General features: G+C 45.6%; 2 protein-coding genes across 3 annotated transcripts in view; one reads left to right on the top strand and one right to left on the bottom strand.

The window, feature by feature from the left end:
- The window catches only part of LOC141127342 (ATP-dependent 6-phosphofructokinase, muscle type), a 225782-nt gene extending 213079 nt beyond the window's left edge, over positions 1-12703 (bottom strand). Inside the window, exon 1 of the mRNA XM_073613677.1 lies at positions 12573-12703. Within this exon, the coding sequence (XP_073469778.1) occupies positions 12573-12666 (94 nt within the window). The 5' untranslated portion in view covers positions 12667-12703. The remainder of the gene's footprint in view (positions 1-12572) is intronic.
- A 781-nt stretch (positions 12704-13484) lies between these two features.
- SENP1 (SUMO specific peptidase 1) overlaps positions 13485-16189 on the top strand; it is a 77631-nt gene continuing 74926 nt past the window's right edge. The window contains exon 1 of one of the 2 annotated variants that reach the window (XM_073613680.1): positions 13485-13720. The gene's annotated coding sequence lies outside the window, so the exon portion shown is untranslated. The remainder of the gene's footprint in view (positions 13721-16189) is intronic. The other variant, XM_073613679.1, reaches the window with a different exon arrangement.

The following is a 16189-nucleotide window of genomic DNA, read 5'->3' as shown; positions in this document are numbered from 1 at the left end:
ACAGCCCATGAGACCTTGGGCTCCTCCTACCAGGACAGGAAACACGTCACCCCCACCAGATAAAAGGGCGGTCCTCCAGGCCCATGTCAGTATTCTCAAGAACCGTAGGACCCTGCAAAACATATGCATAATACACATAACTTCAGACAATACCGGGTGGGAATCCGGCTGTCCTGGAAGACTCTCAGAAAAGGAGTTACCGGTAAGTCTAACTCAGCTTTTCTCCAAGCGTCTTCCAGGACAGCCCATGAGACGATGAGCCAGAACTTACCAGTCTAGGGAGGGACAACTGCCTGAAGGACCTTACGACCAAACGCCTGCTCCTGAGCTGATAGGAGATCCAGGCGATAATGTTTAATGAAGGTCGAGTAACTGGACCAAGTGGCAGCCCTGCAAATTTGTTCCGGTGAGGCACCAGCCCTCTCAGCCCAAGACGTAGACAAGGCTCTAGTTGAGTGCGCAGTAACAAAAGGTGTAGGGACCTCCCTAATTTTGTAAGCTTCCAAGATGGCTTGCTTTATCCATCTAGTCAATGTGGCTTTAGATGCACTATTCCCCTTGTGAACTCCAGAAAAGAGGACAAACAAGGCATCAGTTTTCCTAAAGGTCTTCGTGACCTCAAGATAGACCAAGAGAATCCTTCTTACATCTAGAAAACTAAATTTTCTTTCTAAGTCGCCCTGTGGCGAACTACAAAAGGTTGGCAATACAATGTTTTGAGATCGGTGGAATGTACTTGCCACCTTGGGCAAAAAACCTGGATCGGTTCGTAACACAACTCGATCCTCAAAAATCGTGAGGAAGGGCTCCCTAACTGATAGGGCCTGCAACTCACTTACCCTACGAGCTGAGGTAACAGCTATAAGCAACACAGTTTTTAATGTAAGTAATTTAACTGACATACTTTCCAGAGGTTCAAACGGAAATTCTACCAGAGTTTGAAGTACTAGGGACAGATCCCACGTTGGACAACTTCTCACTACTACTGGTCTGGCCCTAGAGATAGATTTGAAAAATCTGGCTATAGTGGGATTTTCCAGGAGAGAAAACTGGAGAAACACACTAATAGCTGCCGCCTGTACCTTTAGGGTACTAACAGAAAGACCTTTGTCGACACCCTCTTGGAAAAATTCCAAAATAGACGGAATATCATGAGTTAATCTATCATTTTCAGATAACCGTGAGTTAAACCTTTTCCAAACTTTGGAATATATGGCTCTAGTAACTGGCTTCCTGCAATTAACTAGAGTCCTGACTACTTTGTCAGAGAACCCTTGGGCGCTCAGTATCTTTTCTTCAGATACCAGGCCGTCAAGTTTAAGGAAACCACCTGAGGGTGTGATACTGGACCCTGCAATAATAGGTCTTCCCTTTTCGGAAGACTCCACGGAGGCTCTGAAACCAGAGACTGTAGCAGGGAAAACCATGGCCTCTTGGGCCAAAACGGGGCAATTAGAATCAGATCTGTCTCTTCCAGCCGAAACTTCCGCAGGACTTCTGGAATCAGCCTGATTGGCGGAAAGGCATAACATAGGCCTGGAGGCCACGGGTTCGCCAGAGCATCGATCCCCAAGGCTTGGTCTGCCGGGTTCATGGAAAAGAATATCTCCGTCTTGCGGTTGTTTCGGTTTTGCGAACAAATCCGCTACCGGATAACCCCATCTCTTGGTGAGGTCTGCAAAGACTTCGGGATGAAGGGACCAGTTGTCTCGGTCTATCCTGTGACGGCTGAGATAATCTGCCAGGCAATTGTTTTTCCCCTTCAGGTGTACAGCAGAAATGGAGGCTAGATTCCCCTCTGCCCATGAAAGGATCTCCTGGGCAATGGACTGAAGCCTCCGGCTTCTCGTGCCTCCCTGCTTGTTGATATACGCGACTGTCGCTATATTGTCTGACAGGATTTGGAGGTTGTGACCCCTGATCTCTATCTGAAAAGACTGGAGGGCTCTCTGGACTGCAAGCAGCTCTCTTTGATTGGATGAGGCCCTTGCCTCCTCTGGGGACCACTCTCCTTGTGCTACTGCATTGCTGAGGTGGGCCCCCCATCCCCAGGAACTCGCATCCGTGGTAATCCTTGGGGAAATGGGAAAGGACCATGGGAGACCTCCTGCTAGGTGCTGACCAGCTCTCCACCACCACAGGCTTCTTTTTATCCTGTCGGGAAGCCAGATCCTTGACTCCAGGGACCTTACGTCCCCGTCCCAGTTTCTTAAAAGAAACCTTTGTAACGGACGCTGACGGAGTCTCGCCCATGGTACTGCGGGAAAACATGAGGTCATAAGACCCACTGCCCTCGACACCTGTCTCAGAGAGACCGACTGGTTGGTCTGCAATGTAGACATTGTCTGGAACACTTTGGTAATCTTCTCCTGAGGAAGAAAAACTTTTTGGTTCACGGAGCAAAAATCGTAACCCAGATAAGTTACTTTCTGGGCCGGAATCAAGGACGATTTTTCTTTGTTTATTAGCCAGCCTAGGGACTGTAAGAAGTCCTGTACAGCCTGGAGATCTTCCAACAGCCTTTGGTATGATTTTGCCACTATCAGGAGGTCGTCTAAGTAAGGGATAACCGTTATTGCCTTTAATCTTAGAGGAGCCAGCACTTCCCCCAACACCTTCGTAAAGATGCGTGGGGCTGAGGAAAGACCGAAGGGGAGGGCCTGAAATTGAAAATGTCGGGTCCCCATACCCGTCTTCACTGCCAATCTCAAAAACTTTTGGAAGGCTGGATGGATAGGGATGTGAAGATAAGCATCCCTTAAGTCCAACGTGGCCATAAAGCAGTTTGGGTATAGTAGGTTTTTGATTGTAAAAACCGTCTCCATACGGAAATGCTTGTATCTGATGGACTTGTTTAAGGTCCGGAGATTCAGGATAAGTCGAAACTTTCCTGCTGGCTTTCTGACCACAAATACATGGGAATAGAATCCCTTGCCCCGCTCCGATCGAGGAACAGGAATCAGGACTTTTTGATCTAATAAGTCTCCGATCTGGAGACCCAGAGCCCTTGCTTTCTCCCGATCTTGTGGAGGAAATGTGACCAACAAACGTTCTGGTGGTTGGTGAACAAACTCCAGCCTGTACCCGTTGGTCACTAGGTCCAGGACGAAGGGGCTCAGAGTGACTGCTGCCCACTGTGGGATGAAGGCCCTCAATCTCCCTCCCACCGGGAACACAAGTCACTGCGGCTTGGCGGGCTGTTGAGGAGGGTTAAATAGCACTCCCCCTTTGCCTCTGCCTTTGTGCCCAGTCCAATGCTTTTTCGGCCTGCTGTCCTTTTCTCTAGGACTCTGTTGCCTGTTTTGGCCACGAAAAAATTTTTTCTGGCTGTCTGAACTCTCTTTTTCTCTGGAAACGCCTTTTTCTTATCAGCCGTGCGTTCCAGTGCCTCCTGTAGACCTGGGCCAAATAAATGATCGCCAGTTAAAGGAAGGCCACAAAGGCGCAACTTGGAGGCCGAGTCCCCTGACCAGGTCTTAAGCCAAAGGCTTCTCCTGGCCGAGTTCACTAGAGCCGAAGTCCTGGCTGACATTCTTACCGACTCAGCGGAAGAATCTGCCAAAAAACCCACTGCCTGAAATAGGAGAGGAAAAGACTTTAAAATTTGCTCTCTGGAGGTACCTGCTGACAGATGTGACTGAATCTGAGTCAACCAAACCTCCAGATTTCTGGCCACACAAGTGGAAGCCAAAGCTGGTTTCAGGTTTCCAACTGCTGAGTCCCAGGCTCTGTGGAGAAGGATATCCCTCCTCTTGTCCATCGGATCCTTAAGCGTACCCATATCATCAAACGCCAGGTCCGAGTTTTTTGAAACCTTTGAAAGAGGTGCGTCTAACTTGGGATTCTTATTCCATGGCTGCGCAGTGTCCTCATCAAAAGGAAACCTCCTTTTTAGGTTACTGGAGAAGAATGGTTTTCTCTCAGGATTATCCCATTCCAGTTTAATAGTGTCAACCAAAGAACTATGAACTGGAAACACTCTTGATTTTCTCTTATGTAATCCTTTATACATAAGATCATGTTTGGATAACTGAACCTCTTCCTCTTTTAATTCAAGGGTAGTATAGATAGCCTTTAATAAGTCATCTACATCCTCCACAGATAACTTAAATCTTGAGCCTCGAGTGGATTCTCTATCTCTGGGCTCTGTATCTGACCCTGATTCTTCCAGAGAACGGGTAGATCTGACCTCAGCCTCAGTCTTCACTCTCTGCCTGCTGCGGAGTGCTTACTGACGCCTTCAGTGAAGACGGACTCTCTGCTGGAGTCTGGAGCTTGTCAATAAGCGTTCTAAAGGAACTGAAGGTGGACGCAAGCTCATCCCTAACAGAAGTAAACATCTTCTGGCAAGAGGCAACCGGGTCATCCTTTACTAGGCCTTCTATACAGGTGCGACAAACTGCCTTGCTCCATGAGGAGCTCAATTTGTTTGCGCAAACCGCACATTTCCTTTTAAGTGGCTGCGCTTGGGCCTTGTCCTGAGTCTTGGTCTGCAAGACAAAATAAATGCCCCACAATGTAATTAAAGCCACGCAATCACTCCGTAACACCACGTGCAGGAGGGAGGAAATGTGTCCCCTTACACCCACTACTACAGAGGGGGGAGGGAACACTCACAGGGATAGTAAGGTGGTGACAGAACACCCCAGGCTTACCTGTGAGGTGCTGGTGTTGGGAACTGCATCCGCTGCCTGTGCAGGTACTGCAGGAGGATCCATTCTGCCCCTCTTGGTCATCCACAGCCTGGCTGCTTAACACCAAGAAACACCAGCAGCCAGCGTTCTCTGTTCGCGCCGTTTATGAAGACTGGAACCTCGTCTCCGGCGCCCGATGATGATGTCATATGCCCCGGAAGTAACCCTCTCCAGGCACTTCCTGTGGGCCAGCTTGGAGCGCAATAGCTCCGCCCCCTCGAACGCTGCGGCTTCCTCCATTCCTTGCTAAAGATCAGCCAGGCTGTCGGCAGGGAAGGACAACCGAAGCTCAGCTGAGCTAGAGTGCAATGCACTGCGCTAGGGGCACGACCTCACACCGGTCCTGGCCCTCTCCAGGCACTGAGGACAGAGAACAGCAACACAGCCAACCTCCCCAGCGGTGTGCTGCTTCTGGCAGAGGAAGAGGTAAGTGATATGCCCCAGAAAAAAGGCCATACAAAGCCCCTGCTTATAAGGCCTATGGGAGCAGGTTCCATGAACATGTTACCCCCCGTCCGGAGGAAACACAAATAACTGACATGGGCCTGGAGGACCGCCCTTTTATCTGGTGGGGGTGACGTGTTTCCTGTCCTGGTAGGAGGAGCCCAAGGTCTCATGGGCTGTCCTGGAAGACGCTTGGAGAAAAAAGCATAACAATTCAATACCTAAAAATTATTAAGAACAATAGCGTTAACATTCACCCAATAATCAAAAAGCATCACAGTCCAAATATGTGCTTCTTAAACCCTCCTGTCAATATCCTCCATATTCCGTGGAAAAACAATCCATATTTCATGTAAAAATATATTCAGTGAAAAGATAAAATCCTGAGTAGCCGCCACATGAAGACTCCCTCACCTTAAGGCGCCTTTCACACGAACGGCCGTTCTGCCGCAGTTAAAAGCATATAATATGTTCTGTGAAATTCAAGACTCCAGGCACTGCGATCAGCTGCATTTGTACAGTGAGATTACCTGCGTTTACATGCAGCTGTGTTTAGCTGCGTTTGGAACATTCTTGCCATTTCTGATGTGCTTCCTGTTGCTTTTCTTTCCTTGTTGCTGCTGCTATCCGCAGGAGAAATAGTACACTACGATTACCTGCAGTTATGTGCAGATAGCTGCGCCCTGAACACAGTCAATTCTATTTTCTCTATCCACACCAAATTGCATGTAACTAAATCGCAGCTAAACGCAGTGTGTGAATGGGGCCATAGGAAAGCATTTGTGTGCTTTTAGCTGCGGTAGAAAACTAGAAAATCCGCAGCTAAAAGCACAATTCTATCCGTCCATGTGAAAGGGGCCTAACAGTTGGACCTATTATAAAATGTCAGAAATTAAGATTCCCTTAATCTGCCGGGACAAGCCGTTACTCTTGTGAGGTTCATCTATTCCACTATTATTATTATTATTATTATTATGTGGAAATAAGGATCCACATCAATTTCCATTGGTGTGCTAAAAGAAAGAAAATAGATACACACCGTGCTCTGTGCATTTTAAAACAATGTACTCTTTCACACTGCTCTGTAGCAAAATCGTGGTAAAAACACATATGCGTTTTTGCCACGATTTTGCTATTTAAAAAGCATTTTCTGTGCATTTCTGCTGCATTTTTGGCCCACCTGCACCTGTGAAAAATGGACATGTGACTCAAAAACACACCAAAAATGCAAATCGCGGGTGCATTTTTACTGTGATTTTACCGCAATTCCCATTCATTTCAATGGGAAGGATTTAAAGGGAAACATTTTTCCTGAGTTTTTCTTGCAAGGTAAAAAAAAGCAGGAAAAACGTATCAATGTGAAAGAAAGGGCCCTAAGGCTCCATTCACACACCTAGGCAATTCGAATCGCTGGCGGATCCGCCACGATTCCAAATTGCGGAAAAACGTGGGTCACTTTTGCGATGCCATTACTTCTTAATGGCACCTCAATCTCAGCAAAGTCGCGCAAACAAAAACGTGGGACGCGTCGCCCAAAAAAAGTTCCGAAAACTTCTTTTGGGCGACACGCGTTCCGCGATTTTGTTTGTGCAATTTTGCCGTGATTAGGGTGCCATTAAGAAGTAATGACATTGCAAACACGTCCTGCGTTTTGACGCGATTTCGCCCACGATTCAAATCGCCTAGGTGTGAATGGAGCCTAAATATGGGTGTAACATAAAACATAGAAAGGTGGACTAAGCCTTTCACTAAAATCCCAATTATTCCGCACCATTTTTATGCAACGGACAGGGACCAAAAAAGGTAGCCTGCATTTGCATCAGCACAAACAACCTATCTCTACCAACAGAATACTCCTACTCATGCATATATGAATAGATAGTTTGTCAAACAGGGACACCACTATATTTGAACACTTATCAATAAAAGCATTTCCACTGGGAAATATAAAGCCTGCCATTAATGACTTCCCATTCTGCAATTACATGTTGCCTGGCTATCATGCTAATCCCCTGGATTCAATAGTTTAAAGCGGTATTAAACTTGTCATTTTTTTTTTTTTTTTATCTGGGCTGCCTGCAGGTTTATGCCATAATGTGCTAGTATGCACTGCATACTGTCTATATTGTTTAACCAACTGCTGACCAAGCCTTTTCTGGTACTTTTTGTTTACAAGTGTAAATTAGTTTTTTTTTGCCAGAAACGTACTTAGAACCCCCAAACATTATATATTTTTTTTTTTCAAAGACCCTGGGGAATAAAATGGCGATTATCACAATTTTTTAATGTACACTGTATTTGTGCAGCAGTTATTCAAATGCAATTTTTGGGGAAAAAATACACTTTAATTTAATGCAAAAAAAACAATATATAACCAAATTTTTTGGTACAATATAAAAGATGATGCCAAGTAAATAGATACCCAACATGTCACGCTTTAAAATTGCGTGCGCTTGTGGAATGGCGACAAACTACGATACTTCAATCTCAATAGGCAAGGCTTTAAAGTGGAGGAAAAAAAAAATTCCACCAAAAATCCTAAAGAAATGTAAAAAACAACATTTGGAAAAAAAATTTTTTTATACTTATCTAAACCCTTGTTGCTAGGCAGTCTTCCTAAATTGGCCTCTTCCTATTCCGCGGCGTGACCTGCTCCTCGGTGATCGGCCCCGTTGTCTTCTGGGAACTGTGTGTGTTCCCAGAACACCACGGGGCCATTCACACATCGACGCGCCGCTCGCGCGTGCGCAGGAGGAAACTGGCAGTGAAGACGCACGGCTCCACTGCCTGTTTCCCTTACCTAGGATGGCGGTGCCGGGACCCGAAAGCCGAGGGACGGGTTGGCCTCGGACGACCAACATCGCGGCCACCCAGGACAGGTAAGTCTACTTATTTAACCACTTCAATACCAGGCACTTAGACACCTTCCCGCCCAGGCCAATTTTCAGCTTTCAGCGCTGTTGCTATTTGAATGACAATTGCGTGGTCATGCTACACTGTACCCAAACAATTTTTTTATCATTTTGTTCCCACAAATAGAGCTTTCTTTTGGTGGTATCTGATCACCTCTGCGGTTTTTATTTTTTGCGCAACAAATAAAAAAAGACCGAAAAAATTGAAAAAAAAAAAAAGTTTTTCTTTGTTTCTGTTAAAAATTTTTGTAAATAAGTACGTTTTCTTCTTCAATGACGGGCACTGATATGGCTGCACTGATGGGCACTGATACGGCGGCACTGATGGGCACCGATGAGGTGGCACTGATAGGCGGCACTGAGAGGTGGCACTGGTATGCGACACTGATGGGCACTCATAGGCAGCGGCATTGATGGGCACTCGTAGGTGGCACTGATGGGCACTCGTAGGTGGCCCCGATGGACACTGATGGGTGGCACTGATGCTCCTAAGGGTGGCATTGCTGGGCATCTAGGCAATATTATGATGCCAATCAGTGCCCATTTGTGGGCACTGATTGGCACAGATTGGGCACTGACTGGGCACATGTGGATGGCCATGGGGTACATACCTGGCCATCCACATGTTGCCCCTTCCCTGGTGGTCCTAGTGGCGATCCCTGGTGGTCCAGTGTGGTCATCTGAGGGGGGGCTGCGCTGATAAACAATCAGTGCAGACCCCCCCGTCAGGAGAGCCGCTGATTGGCGCCCAGTCAGGATAACAGAACCACTTCCTGGACGTCAATCCGCTATAGGCCGGGCGGGAAGTGGTTAAAGTCAGCAGCTACAGTGTTTGTAGCTGCTGACTTTAAAACATTTTTTTAGCTGGCCGGAATCCCGCTTTAAAAATGTTTACAGGTTACCTGTTTAGAGTTACAGGGGAGGTCTAGTGCTAGAATTATTGCTCTCACTTTAACTTTTGTGGCGATACCTCACGTTTGGTGCGAACACCATTTACATATCCATGCATGACTTACGTATGCATTCGCTTCTGCACGGGAGCACGGAGGGATGGGGGCGCTTTAAAGTTTTTTTATTTTTACACTGCCCCTTTAATTTTTTTTGGAACACTTTTATTCCTATTACAAGGAATGTAAACATTCCTATTAAAAGAGATAAGGGATGGGAAGTACTCTTTGTAGAGAGATCTACTCCTAATCTCTCCTGTACCTTTAAAAATAAAAGATTAAAAAAAATTTTTTACTTCCTCCCTAGACTGGACGTGATGTTGTGACGTTGCTCCGGTCCTCCAAGATCATAGAGACGGTCAGGTCTCTAATCATCTATATGGCCAGCCATGCAAACTGTCGGATCGTTTCCTGAGCGCGCTTGTAAAAAGAGTAAGCCCAAGAAACACCTGCGAGAGACATGGTCGACCCCTCCTGCTGCTTCTGAAAGTGATCCAGCGGCTAATTCGCTGTTCGGACTACTTTAATGAGAAAGTCAATCGCCGTCTGAAAATAAAATAACAGGGTTATGGCTGATAGCAGTAATGCATTCTCTCCCTGCTCTGCACATGCTCAGTTTCTCTCTATTCTTGGCACTGTGCCTAAAATTAGAGTCACTAGAGGCCAATCAGCTGACAGCTTTAAGATTTACAGTTGCTGAAGAGGGAAGAAAGCAACAGGAATGATATAGACTGAGCTGAGGGAACATAGATTAGGGAGAGAAAAAAGAAAAGCAGGAGTCAGGGAGACACAAAAGACAAGGATGTTGTATTATCTTCCTGATTCTCTCTCCTTTATTGGCAGCTCATGAACTTCTGCACTGTATGCTTTTGTCAAACGTCCTCTCTAGCTAAGGCAGGCCATAGATTACTTGGAAAGAAAAATCCCTTGAATACCTCCCACTGAGCTTTTGTGTTCTCCCAGCGGGGGCACAGGAAACATCCCTGCCGGGAGAACACAATAATTATTACTAGCAGCTATAGCCTCTGGCAATAATTGCATGCTAGAAATTCGACCTGCTGGTTGTACCCAAGTCGACTAATGGATCAACTTGGGTACAATTGGCCTGCTCATAGATGGATCAGCTGATCCCTGCTGAACCGTCCGAGATTTGAATCGTCTTTGGCCGGCTTAAGCCAAGACATACAATCAAGGCTGGAAATGGACATATTTTCATTACAGAAAGTGACAGTTTTTGAGACTGAGAAGGCGAGCTCTCAGTAAAGAAGTGACTGCTCTGGGCTTCAACAAAATGGCGGCCTCCAGCAAGAAGAAAAAGGAGCAATGCTGGAGGCGATTTCTAGCACACACAAAAAACTTGGTAGCATAATCATTTTAATTTAATATTTTTGTTTTTTATTAAATAACATTTTAAGCCACTAATCCTGAAAAATGATGCAGATAAGGTCTTCAGGCTTTCCTGGTAAGCATATGTGTTCTTGGTCAGTTGCACAGAAATTATGGCAGCCACAGATTCAATATAACAGATCGGCAACAAGCATTCAGAAGCAGGACAGTGGTGCCAACCTCCTTCTATATTTAAGACAAAACAGATTTTCTTTAATGCATATCCAAAGCCCAAAGTGTTTTCTATTTCTTCTGTATAAAAAAAAGAGAGGGTCAGGTTTTAGTCTAGGTTCACATCTATGCGGCTGCTCTTGATGCGTTTTTCAGGCACGTTTTGCATTTTTAAACCCTTGTTATTTATGCATTTTTGCATGCATCCGATGTCACCCAGAGAGCCTGCCCTTTGTGATGTCACGTGTCATCAGAAGGGGCGGACTCTCTGGGTGATGTCATTGGATGGCCACGCCCCATGGCTATATAAGAGATGCCAGACAGTGGGCGACAACACAATGGAGGAAGACAGCCTTAGAAGAAGAGCGGCCTTTTTTGTTTTTAGCAGGTAGAAGACAGCTCGGGAAGAAGAAGTCCCCAGGCTTCTTTTTTAATAAAGGACTTGTCAAAAACTGGCTCTTGTTTTTTTTTCACATTTCACTGCTTTTTGGGGTGAATGGGTAGGGGTGTACGATGTACTCGATACCCATTCAAATGGGGGGGGCCAGGATCTGGGCTGAAGACCCAGACAACCACGGCCCAGGGTTGTCGGGAAGAGGCCCTTGTGCCTATTAACATGGGGGCAAGATGCTTTGGGGGGAAGCAGAGGCCCCCCCCTGTTAAGGGCATGTGGCCTGGTATGGTTCAGGAGGGGGGCTGCATGCTCGGATAAGGGCCTGGTATGGATTTTGGGGGGACCGCGCGCCATTTTAAAAAGAAAAATGCCATGGGAGGGGGGGGGGGGGGTGGCCTCCGAATCCATACTAGACCCAAAGGGCCTGATATGGACTGGGGAGGGAGGGGGGGGACCCCACGCTTTTTTTTTTCTTTTACATTCAGCTGTCAGCAGGGAATCCCTCTGACAGCTGATGACTCATTGGTTGTTAAGGATGCGGCTTCCCAACCCCCTTTTTAGCAACCAGCTATAAACAGTGTTTTAAACCGAAAAATTAAAATCGCAAACCACATCAAAAATCACATCACAAACACAACACTTACGTTTCTGGTGCGATTCCTTTGAAATCTTTTACAAGCAAATCGCAGGGAAAAAAAAGTCTCGACCATTTCCAAAAACGTAACGGCTGAAAAACGCATAGATGTGAACGTGTACCTTGGGAAACCATGTTAAACGGACTGTAGCGCATTTCTGCAAACTGTACTAAAGAACGCATAGGCGTGAAGCTAGGGTTTTTTGTGGTCTGTGTCCCATTAGCGACGTGCACCCTCTCTATTGGGGAAATCTACTACAACTGGAGCAGACAGAATCTGGAGCAGCTGTGTGTAGTAACCAATCAGCTTTTATCTTGAGATTGTCCAGGTAAAGTTTGAAAATGAAGGAAAGAACCTGACTGGCTGCCATACACAGCTGCTCCAGTCTTAGAAAATCCCCCTCTATGTCTCTCTTGATTTTTGCAGGTGACCTCTGTCACTAAAACCAGAGAAAATGTAAAAAAAAAAAAAAAAAAAAAACACGTAGGAGTTGTCAGAACAGGAATAGAGTGTTCATTTGGGAACGCTTGTTCTGGTGACAACTGTGCAAGAGAGCATTTCCCTTTTTTTAAGAGAGATTTCCCATCACTTCCTGTGGGGTGTACAGGACAGGAAGTGAGGGATAATCACTCTAATGGGACACAGACAAAGTTTTTGACTGTATCTATACTTTAATTCAGGTGATTACAAAGATTAAATCATCACTATATATATTCTCTAAAATCAGTAGACAGGATTAATATAAGATAAATACGTGTTCCATAAATACAATTTGTCTTGTACTCTTTCTATCTACAGATGAAAGAAAAAAATCATTTTTTTATTATTCAAGATGTGCTTTCAAGTTTAAAAGAAAAAACAAAAAAACTTTTCAGCATCAACTGTTTATAAAAGCAAGGAGAGATAAATGAAATGAAAGTATTGGTTAGTAAATGAGAGCACTACATCTACAAGCAGGACATGCAAGCACAAGATGATAAACCATTCACCTTCCAGGTCTAAATCTGTAGACATGACTTCTTTTGTCTGAGATGCACAGCCAGCTTCTGCAAAACTTTCTCCCTCAGCAGCAGCACACCGCATGAGATCGTGTTCAGGGTACCTTAGGCGCCCCCTGCCGCCAGGAAAGAAAATGACTTCGCAGGTAGCCATCTTAACTAAGGGCACTTTGAATTCGTGTGACTGACTGCCAAAAACACAACACATGCCATCAAAAGACAACTGCAGCAAAAATAACGTTTTGGTAACAACTTTTCCGACAAACTATCCTCTTTCCCCCTTTGTGTTACGTTAAATGTTCTAACTCTCTCTCTTGACCGTGTCAAAAATGTCTGGAGAGGACTCTGAGGGCGAATCACGTGACCATCTCCAGCGCTCTCTGTGGGGTTTCATCAGATTTGGCGACCCGTCGGAATGTGTAACGGAAGTGACGTTTCGTTGCCGCCATCTTGCTATACCCCGCACTCCTACATGGTAAGGATACACTGAGAAGGGGCTAAGCGGACATCTTGTTACACCCACCGGAGTTTTGCATTTTACACTTATGTTTCATAGTAAAGTGAGTTTATATACTGAAATACAGTACTTAGAACTCCGTATGAATGTTTAAAGCAGCGAACTTCTGTCAGATTAGCAATCCTGTGAGATCCGCACGCTCGCTGCTGCTTTTAAAATTCAACATCTTACCAGTCAGACGGAGTTCTAAGTACTGTATTTTACTGTTAAAAATAAGTGTAAAATGCAAGACTCCGGTGGGTGTAACAAGATGTCCGCTTTCCCCCTCCTCAGTGTATCTTTACTATGGAGGAGTGCGGGGTGTACCAAGATGGCGACGGAAAGTTACTTCCGTTACACATTCTGACGAAACATGGGCACTCTTCCGCGGGGACATTTGGCCCTTTCAACAATTGTAACTTTATTAACAAACGGGCGAACAAACGCACAAAGGAAATTTCCGAGACTTCCTTATCAGAGCGGTTTACTCAAAACAGCAGCCCTCCTGTGTCGCCGTGCGTGGCGGCTCCGTCCGGTGGACAGGCCTTGATAGCAGTTCGCGTCTATCGTCTCCCCTCACGGACTCGGGGGGGTTCTTCACTCACGGCTGTCACAAAGGCCGTCTTCAGGGCGGGAGAGAGAGGTGAGTCTGCGCGCCAAGAAGTCGATGCGAGGAGAGAGAGAGAGAGAGAGAGAGGGGGGATGTATAATGGAAGGGGTAGACGAGATGAGGAGTAATGTGCTGAGTACTCAGCCTCCTCCTCCTCCTCACACTCTCAGCACAACTCTTCATGACATGGCCGGGGACACTTACCTCCTACCTTCCATAGTGAATGGATAAGTGCGCTGTGTTTCCAGGGGCAGTTCACCTTTACCGGAAAAAAAAACTGCCAATGTAGATAAAGACAAACTGTGCAGCTCTAAATAGAGTTAAATAACGCCCTTCCAGAGCTCCCAACTGTCCCTGATTTGTCCCTCTTTCCTCCTCATTCCCCCTCATTTTGATCTGATCTGTATAGATGTATATAAAATTCACTTTCTAGCTATCAAAAGGTGTTTTCCAGCACTAAACCTTTCATCTAATTTCTAAATTGCTGTATTTGTAAATTCCAAAAGCCGATATAAAGGAATAATAGTGCTAAAAAAAGCACTTGTGGGTTTAACCAATCTTGTTTTTTTTTTTCTTTCTACAATTCTCCTTTAAGGGGGTGTGGCAAGGGGTGTGTCCTATGCCTGCATACTTTTGCTGATAGGTGTCCCTCATTCCTATCTGAAAAGGTTGGAAGGTATGCCCTTGCTATAGGCGTAGGCCATTTCCATATCTCCTGAAGTCTCACTGGAAAACTCCCAGGATGTTGCTATGAGAGGTCTAGCTGTTACTGTTCACTATCACAATAGTACATTCTCAATTGCTGAGCTCAGAGTTACTGCCTCAGGAGAGAAAAAGGGGATTGGATGAAAGAGGTTGAACAGTAACAGCTAGGCTTTCTTAGCAACATCCTAGGAAATTTCCAGTCAGGCTTCAGGGGGGACACAGACAGCCCACACCCATAACAAGGGTGTTTCATCAGATTTGGCGACCCGTCCATATTTGTAACGGAAGTGACGTTCCATTGCTGCCACCTTTCTGCCCCCCGCACTCCTCCACAGTAAGGATACACTGAGGTGGTGGGGGGGGGCAGCAAGCGGACATCTTGTAACACCCACCGGAGTTTCACATTTCACACTTATTTTTTTAACAGTAAACAGAGCTTGTATGGTCAAATACAGGATTTAGAAATCCGACGGACTGTTGACATGCTGAATTATAAAAGCAGCAGTGTTCTGTCAGATTAGCAAACCTGTGAGATCAGCAGGTTTGCAGCTGCTTTTACATTTGAACATCTAAACAGTCCATTTTCTAAATCCTGTATTTCACCTTTATAAGCTCAGTTTACTGTTAAAATAAGTGTGAAATGCAAAACTCCGGTGGGTGTAACAAGATGTCCGCTTGCCCCCTTCTCAGACTGTCCTTCCTGTGGATGAGTGCGGGGTAGCAAGATGGCAGCGACGGAACATCGCTTCCGTTACAAATTCTGATGGGTTGCCTAATCTGACGAAACAAGGGCATTATTTAACCACTTAAGCCTCGGACCATTTGGCTGGCCAAAGACCAGAGCACTTTTTTTGCGATTCGGCACTGCGTCGCTTTAACTGACAATTGCGCGGTCGTGCGACATGGCTCCCAAACAAACTTGACGTCCTTTTTTTTTTTCCCCACAAATAGAGCTTTCTTTTGGTGGTATTTGATCACCTATGCGGTTTTTATTTTGTGCGCTATAAACAAAAAAATAGCAACAATTTTGAAAAAAACACATTATTTTTTACTTTTTGCTATAATAAATATCCCCAAAAAATATATAACAAAAAACATTTTTTTTCCTTAGTTTAGGCCGATATGTATTCTACATATTTTTGGTAAAAAAAAATCGCAATGAGCGTTTATTGATTGGTTTGTGCAAAAGTTATAGCGTCTACAAAATAGGGGATAGTTTTATGGCATTTTTATTGATTTTTACTGGTAACGGCGGCGATCAGCGATTTTTATCATGACTGCGATATTATGGCGGACATATCGGACACTTTTGGCGTGGTTTTGGGACCATTCGCATTTATACAGCGATCAGTGCGCGTAAAAATGCGGTGATTACTGTGTAAATGTGACTGGCAGTGAAGGGGTTAACCACTAGGTGGTGCTGTAGGGGTTAAGTGTGTCCTAGGGAGTGATTCTAACTGGGGGGGAGGGGCTGTGTGTGACACTACACTGAGCACCGCTCCCGATTACAGGGAGCAGAGATCAGTGACAGTGTCACTAGGCAGAACGGGGAGATGCTTGTTTACATCAGCATCTCCCCTTTCTGCCTCACCTTGAGGCAATCGCGGGTATCCCCACGGACATAGAGTCCGCGGGACCTGCGATCACTGAGCTCCCGGCAGGCACGTGCCCGCAAGCCGCCTCTTAAAGGGCAACATACAGGTACGTTAATCTGCCTGTATGTGCCCTTCTGCCGCAGTATATCTGCGTGAGGTGGTCGGGAAGCGGTTAAAGTGGATGTAAAACCTCACATATACC

The sequence above is a fragment of the Aquarana catesbeiana genome, linkage group LG02, assembly GCF_042186555.1.
Source record: "Aquarana catesbeiana isolate 2022-GZ linkage group LG02, ASM4218655v1, whole genome shotgun sequence".
Taxonomy (NCBI): Eukaryota; Metazoa; Chordata; class Amphibia; order Anura; family Ranidae; genus Aquarana; species Aquarana catesbeiana.
Note: the sequence above shows the minus strand (reverse complement) of the source record. Positions and strands in the feature narration are given on the sequence as shown.